Source organism: Natrix helvetica, assembly GCF_964273705.1.
Source record: "Natrix helvetica genome assembly, chromosome: 15".
NCBI lineage: Eukaryota > Metazoa > Chordata > Lepidosauria > Squamata > Natricidae > Natrix > Natrix helvetica.
The window spans coordinates 11,106,649-11,123,556 of NC_138565.1; the positions used below are offsets into that span (position 1 = coordinate 11,106,649).

The 16,908-nt window shown below is 47.6% G+C and overlaps 1 protein-coding gene across 4 annotated transcripts in view; it reads left to right on the forward strand.

Annotated features, from left to right (window-relative positions):
* The window catches only part of SARDH (sarcosine dehydrogenase), a 54,213-nt gene that overhangs the window by 14,516 nt on the left and 22,789 nt on the right, over positions 1-16,908 (forward strand). For all 4 annotated transcript variants that reach the window (XM_081967479.1, XM_081967481.1, XM_081967478.1 and 1 more), the window contains 3 exons: positions 332-432; positions 4,863-4,967; positions 8,183-8,312. In XM_081967479.1, coding sequence (XP_081823605.1) covers positions 332-432; positions 4,863-4,967; positions 8,183-8,312 — 336 coding nt within the window. The remainder of the gene's footprint in view (positions 1-331; positions 433-4,862; positions 4,968-8,182; positions 8,313-16,908) is intronic.

Sequence of the window (16,908 nt, forward strand, 5' to 3'; positions counted from 1 at the left end):
TGCACCGGCAGCAGGTGTAAAATCCTTACCTGCTCCCCTTGTTTACTGGCTCGCTGCTGGTGTGGCAGGGCAGGGGGGGGGGGGCTCTCTTCACCACCAATCCCTGAGTTCATGACCCTGTCAGCAAAGGAGAGAAGGTGACAGGTTTGACCTCCCTCTTCTGTGCTCTCATCAGAATATTGACCAATATTTCCTAATCCCCCAGCAGCCATGAGCCTGCAAGGGTTACCTGGCCAGGCCTCCCCTCCTCTGCTTCCTCTTCAAAGCCAAGCACCCCCCTCCCCACTCCCAGGCCATTTGCATGACGGCGGTTGTTTTCCTTCTCCCACAGGTGTGTGGGCCCGAGCCCTGGGGGAAATGGCTGGCGTCCAGGTGCCCCTGGTGGCCATGCACCATGCCTATGTGGTGACAGAGAAGATCGAGGGGATCCAGGTCAGTTCTTGGAGGGGGGGGTGCACTCTCAGAGTTTCTGTCCTGGTGGGCAGATCAAACATTAGTAGCAACAGGAGCTGTGAGCCATTCAGGTCCTTCCCTTGATTCCAAGCGTTTTTGCACAGAGGGACATGCCGCTCAGAGGGTCTCCCCTAGGATTGTTACCCTCCCCCCCCCACCTCCCTGAACTGTAAATGTGACTCCATGAGGCTTCCTGGGGGGAACCTGAATTTTCCTGTCCATTCATCTTGCTTCCTGTCTGCTTCCCACTATTTACTGGGCAGGAGGAAGTTTTCATACTTAACCTTGCTTGCAGGAATATCTTTTTTTTTTAATGTAAAGCACACCATAGCTTTAGCATTTACACGGAATTTTGGAAGCATAGAAAATCAGAAAGTTTTCCATGAAAGCTCTTATGAAATCCAATTTCTATGAAATTGGATGTGGTATTCCAGGTGTGGTTCTTACTAAGGGTTTATAAAGCACTACTGATTTTGCACGTGATCCTGACTCTAATGAAATGGGGCAGAGTCTCCTGCTTGAGCAGGGGGTTGGACTAAAAGACTCCCAAGGTCCCTTCCAACTCTTGTGATTCTGTGTTCTGAGAACCTTAACATCTTTTTCTTCCGTGGCCTTTTGTCACCTCTGAACACATGGCAGTTTGTTAGCATCAAACCCTAAAATGATGTGGTGTGAGCAACACAGGAAGCGGAGATTTGATGATCGCTCTTGATCTTGATGTTTTACTTCAGCCAAAGATCACATTTCCTTTTTTGCAACTGGATTAAGCTACTGACTCAGCTTGTGATCCACCAAGACATTCAGTTGCTTTTCATGTGCTACTCATTTTCTACTGGGGCCTCTGAATTCTTTCCACCTAATTGAAGGGTAGGAGGAATAGAAGATGGTGGCAGGTTCAGGAGGATTTTGGCCAGCTGGAGCAATGGGCAGATAGCAAATAGGATTAACTTCCAGGGACAATAAATGACTTAGGTGACTTTCATAAATGACTTCCATAAATTCATAAATGACTTAGATGAGGGAATGGAAGGGGAACTCATCAAATTTGCAGATGACAATAAACTGGCAGGACTAGCCAACACTCCAGAAGCAGGCTCAGGATCCAAAAAGATCTTGACAGACTTGAACAATGGGCCCTATCCAACAACATGAAATTTAATGTGGAGAAAAGCAAAAGTTTTACACCTGGGCAGGAAAAAGCAAATACAAGTACCAATTAGGCGAGACCTGGCTCAAAAACAGTCACTGTGAGAGGGACCTCGGAGTCCTAGTGGATGATCATTTAAACATAAGCCAGCGAGGTACAACAGCCGCCAAAAAAGCTAATGCAATCCTTGGTTGTATAAACAAAGCCATAGGAACAAAATCACATGAAGAATTATACTGTTTTGTAAAGCCTTGGTAAAGACCACACCTGGAATAATGCATCCAGTTTTGGTCACCAAAATACAAAATAAGATGTTGAGACTTTGGAAAAAGAGCAAAGAAGAGCAACTAAGAGGATTAAAGGTCTGGAGACCTAAACATACGAAGAAAAGTTGCAGGTATTGGGAATGGCCAGTCTAGAGAAAAGAAGAATCAGGGGGTATTCCAGTATTTGAACAGCTGCCACAAAGAAGAGGAAGGGGTCAACTTATTTTTTGAAAGCACCACAAGGCAAGAGAAGAAACAATGGATGGAAACTACTCAAGGAGAGAAGCAACCTGGAACTGAGGAGAAACTTCCTGACAGTGAGTGAGGACAATTAACAAGTGGAACAGAAGTTGCCTTCAGAAGTTGTGGGTGCTTCACCACTTGAAGACTGCATGGAAAGGGATAGGGCCGTGATGGCAAATCTCTTTCGGAGCCATTTCTCAGGGCACGCGAGGTTTTCCCCCGTTAGCTCCAGCATGAATGCGTGTGCTGGGCCAGCTGATTTTGGGCCTTGATTTTCGAAATGATTTTGGGCTGCGAAAAACAGCCCAATGTGCAAACTGGAAGTCCGTTTTAGAACTTCCGTTTTGCGTGTTGGGCCGTTGTTTGCCCTCCTCAGACTCCCAGAAAGACCCCGGAGTCTGAGGAGGGCAAACAATGGACCTGCTGGGCCCACCGGAAGTTGGAAAACGGTCCATTTCCTGCCTCGGGGGTGGGTGGGTGGGTGGGTGGAGGCCGACTTCGCCCTCCCCAGGCTCCAAGAAAGACGTGTGTGCAGGGCAGCAGAGGGGGGGGGGGTCACGGGTGCATGCGCAGGGGTCACGGTGTGTGTGTGTGTGTCATTAAATTATGGAGGTGTGAGCACGTGGGCGCATGCTTTTGGCACCCAAGGTGAAAAAGGTTTGCCATCCTTGTTATAGCAGTGGGTTGGACTAGAATTCCATTCTATATTTTATTCTGTTCTGTCGTTCTCTATTCTACATTCTGTCCTGTCCTGTTCTAGAGCCCTGAAGACAGAAAAAAGGCACATCAGTATTAATGATGACTTAAAATGCCATTGTTAATAGGGATACGATTTAGCTTTCTCATCCCTATAACACAAATATAACATTAGAAAACTGCTGTGTATGACAGGAAATTGCTTATTGGGTTACAAGGTTTTCTGTCTTAAGTAACGATATCCCATTGGTGCATGATGAAGAAAAAGAAAGCAAATTAATAATGGAATAGGAATAGGAATAGAATAGAAGGAACCATGGAGGTCTTCTAGTCCAGCCCTCTGCTCAAGCAGGAGAACTTAGACCATTTCAAACAAGAAGAGACTGTCTCTCTTCTTAAAATCTTCCAGTGGTGGAGCTCCCACAGCTTCTGGTGGCAAGCCATCCCACTGGTTCGTTGTCCTCATAGTTAGAAAGTTTCTCCTTAATTTCAGGTTGCTTCTCTCTTTGATCAGTTTCCAACCATTATTTAAGATCTAGGTGACCTGAATGTTAGTGTTTACTGTGCAAACACCAATATCAAAATACAGAATTTATAATGCGTGTTTCACAAGAACATAGTAAGAATATTTGATAAAAGGCTTAATGGAAACCGTTTTGAGGAGCCTCTGAAGTGCAGGTTGCGCACAGGAGATCCAGGTTCTGCCACTAGAGGTCCCTCCAAGGCTGGTTAAGGATACCCCACACAAAGGCTCTGTGTGTGTGTGTGTGTGAAGGGCAGAGAGGGGCGAGTGCTTCAGCCTGTGGCCTCCGGGGATCATGGGCGGAAGATCGGCATGGGGCTGGGAGAGCCAGATCCCAAGTTCACCCTCCACTGGGGAAGCCCCCACAGCCCCCCTTCCAGACTGGGAGGATTGGGCGAAGGAGAGTTCCCCGTAATGAGGGCTGCGTGCAGTGAAATTCAGTGGTGAGAAAAGGAAGATTTTACACTTGGGCAAGGCAAACCAAATGCACAGGTAGAGAGAATAGGGGCTACCTGGGTCAGTCGCAGGAACTGCGAGAAGGATTTAGGAGTCCCAGCGGGCTTAAGCATCAGCCAGAGTGTGCTGTAGCCATCAAAATAAAAAACGAAATCCAGTGCAGTCCTAGGCTGCATTAACCGGGGAATAGAATAAAGATCATGCAAAGTGTTAGCCTTGCTTTGTACCGCACTGATAAAACCACACTTGGGGTATTGCGTCCAGTTTCGGTTGCTGCAATAGAGACTCTGGAAAGAGGGCAGAGGAGAGCAACAAAGACAAGGAAGGGGCTGGGGGCTAAAACATAGGAAAACCGGTTGCAGGAATTCGGTATGTCTGCTCTAGGGAAAGGAAGGCTAAGGGAGACAGGAGAGCAGACTTCCAGTATTTGAAGAGCTGCCACCAAGAAGAGGGAGTCGAGCTTAAAGCACGTGAAGGCAGGACAAGAAGCAATGGGTGGAAGCCAATCGAGAGGGACTCTGCTGCTCCTCACTTGGGCCACTGGTTAAACCTGCCAGACCTATTTGGGGAGTGGTACATATTCCTGGGAGATTGGTGGAGAAGCAGTGCTGAAAAAAGGGAGACCCTGAAACGGGTTCTCAGTTGAAGGCCGGGAATGCCAGATGTGGAGGCGCTGGAGGGCTCTGGAGCGCCTTCCCCAGCCTGGCCCTTCAGGGTCGCCCTGTGGCTCCCGGAGTCCCCGGAGAGAATCCTGGCAGCCACTCTGAGGAGGGAGGGCCCCCCCCCCAGCCTTGGTCGCTCGTCCCGGGGTGGGGAGCCCCTTGGGCCTTAGGAGCAGCCGGTCTTCAGCAGGGGCTCCTTTGGAAGGCAAGAGCATTGGGGCTTGTGGAGAGGGGTCCCTTCTTCCCCAGCCGTTCCGGAGGGATTTTTGCCCCCCAGGCGGCCTTCACCTCTGGCTTCCTGGGAGTGAGGCGTGGGACAGGAGGCATGGGCTGAGGGAGCTCCCTTCCCAGCGAAAATGCTGGCCCGGGAGCCTTTTTGAGGCTGAGCACTGAGCATTTTCTCTGGGTATTTTTAGAACATGCCGAACGTTCGAGACCACGATGCCTCCGTGTATTTGCGTCTCCAAGGTGATGCCCTTTCTGTGGGTGGCTATGAGTCAAACCCCGTCTTCTGCGAGGAGGTGAGTTGCGATTTGAAGGGATTGGAAGGAGGAAGAGCTAACGCTGCAGAAGCCGCCTGGGGCCTCCGTGTTGGTGGGGCTGGGTGCCAAACCAGGTGTTCAAAAATTCACCAAGGCATTTAAGATTTACCCTCTGATTTTGAAAGCTTTGATCCCTGGCAAGCAGAGGTGCAAAGAGGGTCTCATCTGGGCAGCTGCTGGGTGGACCCTTTTGCCTTTATTCATTTGTAGTATATAAAGTTAGAGCATAAGAATTAAAATTATATTCTTTTAGAGGGAGGCAAGAATAAATAAGCGAAGGGGGGGCTTTCAGGGGATTAATTGGCCCACGGCCCCCTGCTTATCCCCCCGCCCCAAGCAAGGCCACAGAGCCAGGCCTTCACTCAGGAGGGTGGATATTCTAAGGACTGGGGGGTGGGTGTAACGGCAGAGAAGGCTCTTCCTGGACCTCCATAACCGTCCCTTCCCTGCCTGACCGGGTGGGAGGGGCTGATGTAATGGGACGAAATCTGTTCCGCAGGGAGCCTGGCCCTGTACGGCTTTATAGGTCCAATTCCAACACCTGGAATTGGACCCCCAAGCAGACTGGCAGCCAGTGCAGCTCATGCAACAGAGGTGTTACGTGTGCCCTTCTTTGGATGCCAAAAATTGTTCACCTGCCCCCCTTTTTTACCAGCTGAAGTTTCTGGGCACTTTGCAAGGGACGCCCCATGTAGAGCCTGTAGCAGTAGTCCAAACGGGAGATGGCCAGAGCAGGAGTGAAGGAAAAGAGAGCCTTCTTATCCAGGAAAGGCCGTAAGTGGCACACAAGGCAGAGGTTTGGCTCCTTCACCTCCTCCTCTGCCCCAAAGGTTTGGAAGAGCTCGGGTTGGGGAACATGGACTCCATTGGGCCTGGGGACAGAGAAGCCAGAGCCCCGGCTATAGTGCATGTCATGGTGGCTCCACGCATGTTCCTGTCATGTGCCAGAAAGAACATGGGTGTCAGGGTTCCAGATAGCATCCAAAAGTAAATCAGAGTCCGAGGCAAAGCATTCTTCAAAGTTCCCATTGATGAAGAGAGCCATGTTGGCACATCTGGGAAAACCTGAATCTGAAAGCTTCCCGGTTTTCCCCGCCCAGTTGAAAGTTCAAGATCTTGCCCCACACCCACCAGTCCATCCCACGGTCCAATCTCCCACTGCCATGCTGGCAGCTTCCACCCCTCCAGTTCCGGTCAGGTGCAGAGACAAAGGATGACCTTGGCTTTCTGGAAAGACTTTTGTTATGGCTCCATATCATCTAACTCCTTACAATCCCCCCTCCCATTTTCTCACCATAGAAAATGCATAGTAGAATTAGAGAAAGTGTGACAGGCCAAAGAGCCAAAAGAAAAAATGGCTGCAGGCCTGACAGTGGGTTGCCCAACAATAGCAATAGCCCTGAGACTTGTACACCGCTTCGTAGCGCTTCACAGCCCTCTCTAAGCGGTTTACACAGTCAGCCTCTTTCCCCCAACAATGTGGGTCCTCATTTTACCCACCTCAGAAGGACAAAAGGCTGAGTCAACCTTGAGCTGGTGAGATTTGAACGGCCAAATTGCAGGCAGCCAGCAAGCAGCCAGCAGAAGCCTCCTGCAGTTCTGCACTCCAACCACTGTGCCACCACAGTTGAACCTACCTTCGCTTGCAGTCCTGGCCCACTTTTCCCGCCTCCCTTCCCTAAGATGACGGGCAGCCTTGGCCTGCCATTCAGTGACAATGAAGCGTGGTGACTTGGTCCTGATTTAGGAGACGTAGGATGGCTTCTTGCATGAATATTAATGGTGACTTGGGTTGATTTAATCACAGAGGAAGAGGCCATTGCTTTATCGGATTGATCAGAGCGGCCAGGTTTAATCAGGGAAGCAGAGCCTCCAGCGTCCTCTCCTGTCCTGAAGCTCCGGGCGGACGGCTGAGGGCAAACTGACAAAGGCAAAGCAAGCGAGGAAATCTGCACCGATTGCATAAGAACTGATGTCCGTACGGAGCCTTTTCCCAGTCCACGAAACAGACCTCGATTCCCAGGATCTGGGTCTCCAAAGATTCTGGGAGAAGGGTGGACATTCGGGATCCTAGGAAGAGCTGAGATGGGGTCATACTTGGAATACTACTGCATCCAGTTCTGGTCATCAGGATGCCAAAGAGAAGCCAAGACTCTGGAGAGACTTGCTCAAGAAGAGCAAGAAAGAGGATTAAGGGGGCTGGAGGCTAAATCATATGAGGAATGGTTGAGTGTCTAGCATGTCAAAGAGAAGGACTGGGGGACATGATAGCGGTCTTCCAATATTGAGGGGCTGTCACAGAGAAGAGGACGTTGACTTGTTCCCCAAAGCCCCCCAGGGCAAGGCAAGAAGTAATGGGTGGGAGCTTCTTAAAGGAAGATCCAACCTAGAACTAAGGAAAAATTTTCTGACATTGAGAGCAATTAATCAATGGAACCCTTTGCCTCTGGTGGGTGCTCCATCGCTGGAGGCTTTTAAGGAGAGGTTAGAGAGCAATGGCACAAATGTGTCTGGGTTGGTACAAGGGCTCCTGCCTTTGGCAGCAGGGTGGACTAGAAGACCTCCGAGGCCCCTCCCAGCCCTCTCTCAGGGTTCCAAGTAGCATACCTGTTGCAAACAAGACTCTGAGGCAGGTAGTTTCCTCAAAGAATAGGTTTGTTGGATGTGTCATATTGGCACAGGTGAAAAACAACTCTGATGATTTCCCTGGTTTTCATCTAATTAAAAGTAAACATTTTTCACTTCCTCAAAACAGTCACATGGTCCAATCAGGATGCTGTCCAGTTGCTAGGTGACTCCAGTCCCCTCCTTCCGAGCACCTGCAGGAATGTCCTTGGTTCCCAGGAGAAAGTATTTTGTTTTGACTACAACACCCCAACTATCTCTACTCCCCACCCAGCCCCGTCCCTCTTCTCCAGTGTCTCAGTGCTGAAGTCTCAGCTTCAGGGTAGACCGTGTGATTCTATGACTTATTCCACCGGCAAAGTTCTTGGTGGACAGGGGGGGTCTCAATAATGGTGCCGAGTTCAGGCAGCAAGAAACAGTTTGGAGAAGAAAGTGTCTCTCAAAAGCCGGGAGGGGCAGGGGTGGGATCTGACCTAGGATTTGCCACCGTATCTACAGTGTCCGTCTCCTGGCGCCTGGCATGTTGCAACTGGTGCCTAAAGTCTGCAATGTGTATTTTGCTCTTCCAGGTGTTGGACGATTTTTCTTTTGGTCTCTTCAATCTGGACTGGGATATATTTTCTCAGCATATTGATGGTGCTATCAACCGAGTCCCAGCCCTGGAGCAAACTGGAATTAAGTCAACTGTCTGCGGACCAGGTAAGCAAAGTATCCACAACATTAAGAACTTCCTTGAAAGAGGAGGGGGAGCATAGCAAACATCTCCTTCAACGTGGTTCTTTTTTTTACTCTTCACAATCTCATTTACGGTTGGGGGCTTTGGTAGACACAGGTTGCTTTGGAAATTCTTCACTGCGGTCACAAAGTTATGGAATTAAGCTGCACAGAAGGTTGGGCACCTTTCAGCTCCGTTTCTAATAACCCACCTTTTAGGAAACCATCTACTTGGCTGATGTTACTGGTGGACTTTCAGTTCTCATCCGTGTATCTCTACATCTCTTGGAACGAGAGACAATGAAAGAACAGAAGGAAGCTCTTGACTCTTAATTGCTGAGCTGCTTGTGCATTGACCAGTGGGGAACCCAACTATCCAGCAACCTGTCCTCCAGGCAATTGTTTTGGGACTGGGGAAGAAGTCCACTTGGCCAGAAAGTGGCCCCACAGAGGCAGAGGCCCTGATGCCTTGAAGAAAGGAAGAAAGGGCATAGGAGAAGCTCAGGAGTGAGAGAATGAGGAGCCCACTAGTGGGATGCTTCCCCCACGCCTGTCCTTCTGCTTTGGCAGTCCTCGCATTTTCTGTGGGGTGAAAGCTGAAATGGACATTAAGCCATGGAGTTGCAGGAACCCCCCAAGCCCAGCCATCTCAACTCACCCCAGCCAGGAGTGTGGGAGGGGTCTCAGTGGCTTTCCTACGCCCGGGGACTGCTGAGGCAGGCCTTTTTCCTTGCCCGCTGAACGTCCTTTGCGAGTTTGATTCTCCTTCATTCATAATTCCACTTGATATGCTAAATGATGGGATGGAAGCCCCCATTCCTCAGAAGAGAATGTCAGGAGGCCTGTGGAGGTTGTGGGAAAGAAATTCCCTCCAGGTCTCCAATGGGAGCAGTCTGTGCGTCTCTGGCTGATAGTGGAAGCAATTAACATATTTTGTCAGTGTGTTGATTGTGCTTCCCTGTGAATTCCACTGAGGGGCTCTGGAAGAGACGAAGGCCCAGCAGGAGATGCGGCTGATGGGTTGACGGATGTGGGGTTTGACGGTTGCCCTGAAAGACGGCTTGGTAAAAAGACACCGGGGGGGGGGGGAATTGCCTCCCCAGATTCTCAGCAGATTGCAGCACAGATCGGAGGTTTTTGGGGTGTAGCACGAGAACCAAGAGCGGCTTCCTGCTGAACCCCTTCCGCTTGTTTCAACCCCTGCCCAGGTTTCTGAGGGCCTTTTTCTGAGATGGCAACACTTCTTTACTATCACAAGTAGTCCTCAACTTACAACAGTTCATTTAGTGACTGTTCAAAATTGCAACAGCACTGAAAAAAGTGACATGACTGTTTTTCATGCTTATGATGTTTGCAACACCCCCAGAGTCACATAATCAACATTCAGACAGCAATAGCAATTCACAAGAGTCCTTCCCAGCCCTCTCTAAGCGGTTGACAGTCAGCCTCTTGCCCCCAACAATCTGGGTCCTCATTTTACAAAACTCAGAAGGACAGAAGGCTGAGTCGACCTTGAAGCGGTGGGATTCAAACTGCCGAATTGCAGTTTGCCGGCAGTCAGCAGAAGGAGCCTGCGGTGCTGCACTCTAACCACTGCGCACCACTGCTCAAAGATGGTGGGCAACTGAGTCCTATTTATGATGGCCACAATGTTCCAGGGTCACATGATCACTTTTATAACCTTCTGACAAGCAGCGTCAATGGGGAAGACCGACTCACTTAACAACCCTATGACTAACTTAACAACTGCAGTGATTCAATATAATGCAATATTCAATACAATAGTAGAGTTGGAAGGGACCTTGGAGGTCTTCCAGTCCAACCCCCTGCCTAGGCAGGAAACCCTTTACCACTTCAGACAAATGGTTATCCAATCTCTTCTTAAAGACTTCCAGTGTTGGGGCATTCACGACTTCTGGAGGCAACTTCTGTTCCACTGATTAATTGTTCTCACTGTCAGGAAGTTTCTCCTCAGTTCTAAGTTGCTTCTCTCCTTGATTAGTTTCCACCCATTGCTTCTTGTTCTACCCTCAGGTGCCTTGGAGAATAGTTTAACTCCCTCTTCTTTGTGGAAACCCTTGAGATGTTGGAACAATGTTATCATGTCTCCCCTAGTCCTTCTTTCTCTTAAGCTAAACATACCCAGTTCCTGCAACCGTTCTTCATATGTTTTATCCTCCAGTCCCCTAATCCTCTTTGTTGCTCTTCTCTGCACTCTTTCTAGAGTCTCCACATATTTTCTACATCGTGGCGACCAGAACTGAATGCAGGATTCCAAGTGTGGCCTTACCAAGGCCTTATAAAGTGGTATTAACCCTTCACGTGATCTTGATTCTATCCCTCTGTTGATGCAGCCTAGAACTGTGTTGGCTTTTTTGGCAGCTGCTGCACACGGCTGGCTCCTATTTAAATGGTTGTCCACTAGCACTCCAAGATCCCTCTCACAGTTACTACTACTGAGCAGTAGTAGTAGTTCACTTAACAACTGTGGCAAGAAAGCTCGTAAAATGAGGCAAAACTCACTTAGCCACTCCTAGGGGTTCAGGCCAGGCCGCTTTGGGTGGGACACGTTTGCAAAGCATCTCTTTGAGAACGGCTTTCCTAGCCGGCCACTCTTCCACCGGAAGACCTGCTGTCAGGCCCTGGTCATCGTGGCACGTGGGAATGACCTTGGGGGAGTGGCCCCAGCCAAGGGAATTGGCAGACAAGAGGCCGCTTGGCCTGCAAATGGAGTGTGGAATGGGGCAAGCGTGTCTCCCTCCTATCTCCAGGAAGCTCGTGTGGAACGTAGGAGCCTGGGCGAGCCACCTGTCGTGGGTTGAAGCAAATAGCAACAGCCCTTAGACTTCTATACCGCTCCACAGTGCTTTCCAGCCCTCTCTGAGCGGCTTTCAGAGTCAGCCTCTGGCCTCAGCAATCTGGGTCCTCATTTTATGGACCTTGGAAGGATGGAAAACTGAGTCAGCTCTGAGCCGGTGAGAATCGAACTGCTGGCAGTTGGCTGAATTAGCCTGCACTGCGCCACTGTGGCTCTTGCGTGCTGTCTCGGCTGTGGCATTAATCTCATCATGGCCTTCTTCAGATTGTCCCCTTGGGCATCGACCTGACGCTGGTATTGCCTTTACAAGAAGCGTCATTTTTTCCACTGTTGGGTCTTTTTATATATATAAACAATTTTTATTTGTTTTTGAACAAAGACAAACAAACATAAAAATAAAAATAAACCCATCTTCCATTACAAATGGTAGAAAGTGTGTCGGTTGGTTACAGTTCTTCCAGGCATCTCTTCCATAGTCACCACCTGCTTTTCATATCAAATTGCATACTTTAAATTCACCTATATTCATGTATATCACAATTATTATATCTCAACCTCAATTTGACCATAATAGTTTTTACGTCCTTTTACATATAATATTCAAAACCTAGAATAGGATTATATGATAACATTCCATTAAATCATCCTAAAATCATCCAATCACAATACATCTTTATAACATATTCTAGATAAAGCTTTTAAACATCCTCTCAAAATCTACATATATCGTTTATATAAAATTTCATATTACCAAACTAATATATCTATATGTATTGTTATCATTATTAATCATTATTTAACTATAGCTATTGTCGCTTCATTTTATACATACTACTAGTGAACTAAGTTTAGCTTAATTTTTATTATACATTTTCATTCCATCAACTGCTCCTGTATTTCCCCTCTCCTCCCACTTGCCCATTGGGGACGGAAACTCTCCTCTGGTCCAAGATCTACTACTTCACCAGTTCTTACCTGACGCTTCCTGTCTCACTGAAGACATCTGGTTGGTCTGTCAGTTTCAGTGCCTTCAACTTATTTCTTCTTTCAACTTCTTTCAAAAAGCACAGGTACAGTGTAGGTGGTACCTCGCTCAGTAGTAGTAACTGTGAAAGGGATCTCGGAGTCCTAGTGGACAACCATTTAAATAGGAGCCAGCAGTGTGCAGCAGCTGCCAAAAAAGCCAACACAGTTCTAGGTTGCATCAACAGAGGGACAGAATCAAGATCACCTGAAGTGTTAATATCACTTTATAAGGCCTTGGTAAGGCCACACTTGGAATACGGCATCCAGTTTTGGTTGCCACAATGTAAAAAGGATGTTTGAGACTCTAGAAAGAGTGCAGAGAAGAGCAACAAAGATTAAGGGGACTGGATGCTAAAACATATAAAGAATGGTTGCAGGAACTGGGTATGTCTTGTTTAATGAAGAGAAGGATTAGGGGAGACAGGGGCTGCCACAAAGAAGAAGGAGTCAAGCTATTCTCCAAAGCATCTGAGGGCAGGACAAGAAGCAATGGGTGGAAACTAATCAAGGAGAGAAGCAACTTAGAACTAAGGAGAAATTTCCTGACAGTGAGAACAATTAATCAGTTGAACAACTTGTGAATGCTCCAACACTGGAAGCTGTTAAGAAGAGGTTGGATAGCCATTTGTCTGAAATTGTATAGGATTTCCTGCCTAAGCAGGGGTTGGACTAGAAGACCTCCAAGGTCCCTTCCAGCTCTGCTATTCTGTTAAGTTCTGCATTGAGCCTTTCAGTTGGACTCTCTTTTTACTTGAGGAATTCTGCCCCCAATGATGGCGAGAAAACCGATCGGACTTGGACAGGAACTGCATCATTTGTGGGCCTTCGCCATGCCAGCTCTTACATTTGTTTGATGAGTTGCAGTCATCTTTTGTGGGAGAAGATGTCTCCGTTCCTGTCATATATGCCAGGGGACAAATGTTCCAAGTTCTTCAGATGGAAACGTCTTGTTTTGCCAAGCAGGAACTAAAGATGGTTCACAGCTGATTCATTGGTCTCTTGGTATGCTCCATGCTAGTCTTGGCTACGGAGCTTGTGTGGGAGGCAAGAAGGAGGCACCTGGACTCTGGTCGTGCAATACAGCTTGGACAATTACGCGCATGCAGGCAAGATACCCGTGTGCCATATATGTGATGATGCAGTGTGTAGCTTGTTTACGACCACAAGGGCAGCAACAAATCTACATCATAAAAGGAACAGATGGACCAGAGCTGCTACAATAATAACTGGATCTCTGCAATAATATTATTGGGCCTCTTATATTTAGCTCCTGGTACGCATGTATTGGAAGAATTGGTATTCTCCAGACTTTCTGGGAAGAAGGGCCAGAGGTCAGGATCCTTGGAGGACTCTGAGGAGGGCAAAGGGCCTGGGAACCTGGGCCCCTCAAAGGTCTGGACTCGGGGGCTGCTTTGAGCCTTTTGAGCTGCTCAGTCTGGTCCAGTCCCAGTTCATGCTTGTCTCAGCTACCATCCATCTTACAGGAAAGCTATCCAAGAGCATGAAAAGACAGAAGAAATCTCTGAACTGCAGCAATAAAAGATGATGATGATGATGATGATGATGACGACGACGACGACGACGACGACGACGACGACTACTACTACTACTATTATTATGTGGTTAATCTTTGGTGAGATTCACAGCCTTTGGGGCTGGTTGGTAGCTCAACAGCTCGAGTCCTAACCAAGGACCTAGGAACTGTTAAGGTAATGTCGGAGGATATAAGTTGTTCCAAGTAGGGTGGTTTTTTGTAGAGTCAGGTAAATTTAGGATTTCCAAATAGCGAGGTAGCCCTTTAGGTATTGCTCCAAGGGCTCCAATTACAATTGGGACAACACACGATTTCTTTTTCCACAGTCGCTCAACCTCAATTTGCAAGACCCGGTATTTTGTGATTTTTTTCTTGCTGTTTATCTTCAATTCGCGCATCACCAGGTATTGCAATGTCAATGAACCATACTTTTTTCTTTTCAATTATTGTTATGTCAGGTGTGTTGTGGGCCAAGTGCCTGTCAGTCTGGATTCTGAAGTCCCACAAGGTCTTGACTTTCTCATTCTCTAAAACCTTCTCAACCTGATGTTCCCAGTGGTTTTTGCTGTACTCCAATCCAAACTTTTGGCACAATTTCCAGTGAATGATCTTAGCAACGCGGTCATGGCGTTGTAGGTAGTCAGTTTGTGAAATTTTGCAGCACCCACTGATCAAGTGATCGACTGTCTCATCTTTCTCATTACAGAGGCGACATTTGCTGTTGGTGGTAACATGTTGAATTTTTGCCTTCATGCAGTTTGTGGCTGAGGCTTGTTCTCGAGCTGCCAAAATAAAGCCTTCTGTTTCTTTTTTCAGTGCTCCTGATCTTAACCAGTTCCAAGTTAGTTTTTGGTCAGCTTTGCCTTCAATACTTTTCAAGTATTGGCCATGCATAGCTTTGTTTTTCCAATTTTCAGCTCGCTTCCTAATTACTTCTTTCTTATATTCAGCTTTTGACTTAGTTGTCTTCAAAAAGCCTCCTTTATTTACTTCCTTAATCATTGGTTCTTCACTTTTCTGGATGTAATCATTCAATCTGTGTCTTTCTTCTTCCACAGTCTGCTTTACTTGTAGGAGTCCTCGACCACCCTCTGCTCTTGGTAGATACAATCGGTCAACATCACTTTTAGGGTGCAAAGCATGATTCATCGTCATAAGCTTCCTTGTTTTTCTGTCCAAATTGTCCAACTCCATCTGGGTCCAGTCAATTATTCCTGCAGAGTATCAAATTACAGGTATAGCCCAGGTATTTATGGCTTTTATGATGTTTCCTCCATTCAATTTGGACTTTAATATCTTGCGAATGTTCTTGGCTGAGGTTAATTCCTTGACTTTATTATGCATTAAGTCAGAGGCCTCTAAAATCCCCAAATACTTGTAGCCTTCTTCTGCCTTTACTGCCTTTTTATCATTTCTTCATTCTCAAGTTCTATTCCATCATCTTCTAGGACCTTGCCTGCCTTGGTTGCCATTGTTGCCATACATTTGTCAATTCCAAACTTCAGACCAATGTCTTGGCTAAATTCTTTTGTGCTTTCAATTAATAAACTCAGTTCAGCTTTTGTTTTACCAAACAGCTTCAAATCATCCATGTACACCAAGTGTGAAATTTTCAGTCCTTTCTTTGCAAGTTCGTATCCACAGTTCACCTTCTTCAAAATGGTTGTCACTGGTAGCATTGAGAGTATAAAAAGTAGGGGGGAAAGGGAATCACCCTGGAAAATGCCTCGTTTAATTTCAACTTCACCCAGTTCTTCATTAGCTATAAGCTTCGTTTTCCAGAGGTTCATTGAAGTTTCCATGAATTTTTGTATGTTGCTGCTGATGCCAAAGATTTTCAGGCTTTTCTTGATCCAGCTGTGGGGAACTGAATCAAACGCTTTCTGATAGTCTATCCAAGCCATGAACAGCTTGGTTCGTCTTTTCTTTGAATTCTTTAGGATTAGCTTGTCAATCAGCAGTTGGTCCTTTGTTCCTCTTGAATTTTTGCAGCATCCTTTCTGTTCTACAGGAAGCAAGTCATTTCTTTCCAAGTATCCATAAATTTGGTTTGCAATGATGCCAGTAAGAAGCTTGTATGTTGTTGGCAAGCAGGTGATTGGCCTATAGTTTCCAGGGTCCTTTCCTTTTTGTTCCTACTCCTATTATTATTGTTATTGTTATTATTCTAGCAATAAGTCTAAACCAAGGCAGCCTTTGCCTGATCATCCCTACTGGGCTTAGCCTGCCAGGAAAGAGCTGTTGTGGCGCAGTGGTCAGAGTGCAGTACTGCAGGCTCCTTTTGCTGACTGCCGGCTGCCTGCAATTTGGCAGGTCAGGTCTCACCAGGCTCCAGGTTGACTCAGCCTTCTGTCCTTCCTTCCTTCAGAGGTAGGTAAAACGAGGACCCAGATTGTTGGGAAAAATATGCTGACTCTGTCAACCGCTTAGAGAGGGCTGTAGAGCACCGTAAAGTGATATAAGTGCTATTGCTATTATGGACTGGATCGTCACTGCCCAAGACAAGAGTGCTCAGTCTCCTGATGGGGATGAGGCTGCCCTCTGGTCATAGATCTCTGTGGGTCACCAGGAGGAAGAGTAGGAACTATCACTTGGACCCAGCCCAAGTCATGGTATTCCCTCCCACCCCCACCCGAGCTGTTCTGGAATTCTACTGAAGGTTCTGAAGGGAGGTATGGAATCCACCCAAGGGAAAACCTTGCCCAGATCTCTGGAGACCTTCCTGGGCATCAGGCATCACGTGGCAGCCGCAGGCATCAGCCAGGCGCTTCCTCCCCTTCCTTTCCCTGGCAAAGAGGAGAAGAGGCAAGACACGGCTGGAAGCTGCTGACGACCAGGGAGAAAATCAGCCAGGGAGCGATTCATCCGGAGGTGGGGGCTGAAGGTGGAAAGGGGTGGCCTTCCGGGCACTGGGGAGAAGGACGAGGCGGGGTTGTTTTCCCACGGTGGGAAGTGGTCCCCAAGAGGAGGGAAGGTCTGGGAAAGCCCCCCACTCGCCTGGGTTCCTGCTCCGTCTCCCCACTGCCTGCTTCTTCCAAGTTGCTGCTTTCGGCAACTGACAGCTGCCCATCCAGATGTCAACAAGGAGGAAGAAAGTCTCCTGCGCTGATTGGAGCTGAGCTTCAGCCAGAGAAGTTTGATGTAGTCAGAATATTTATAGCTCACCTTTTCTCATAGTTCAATCCCCAAACTAATAAGACTTT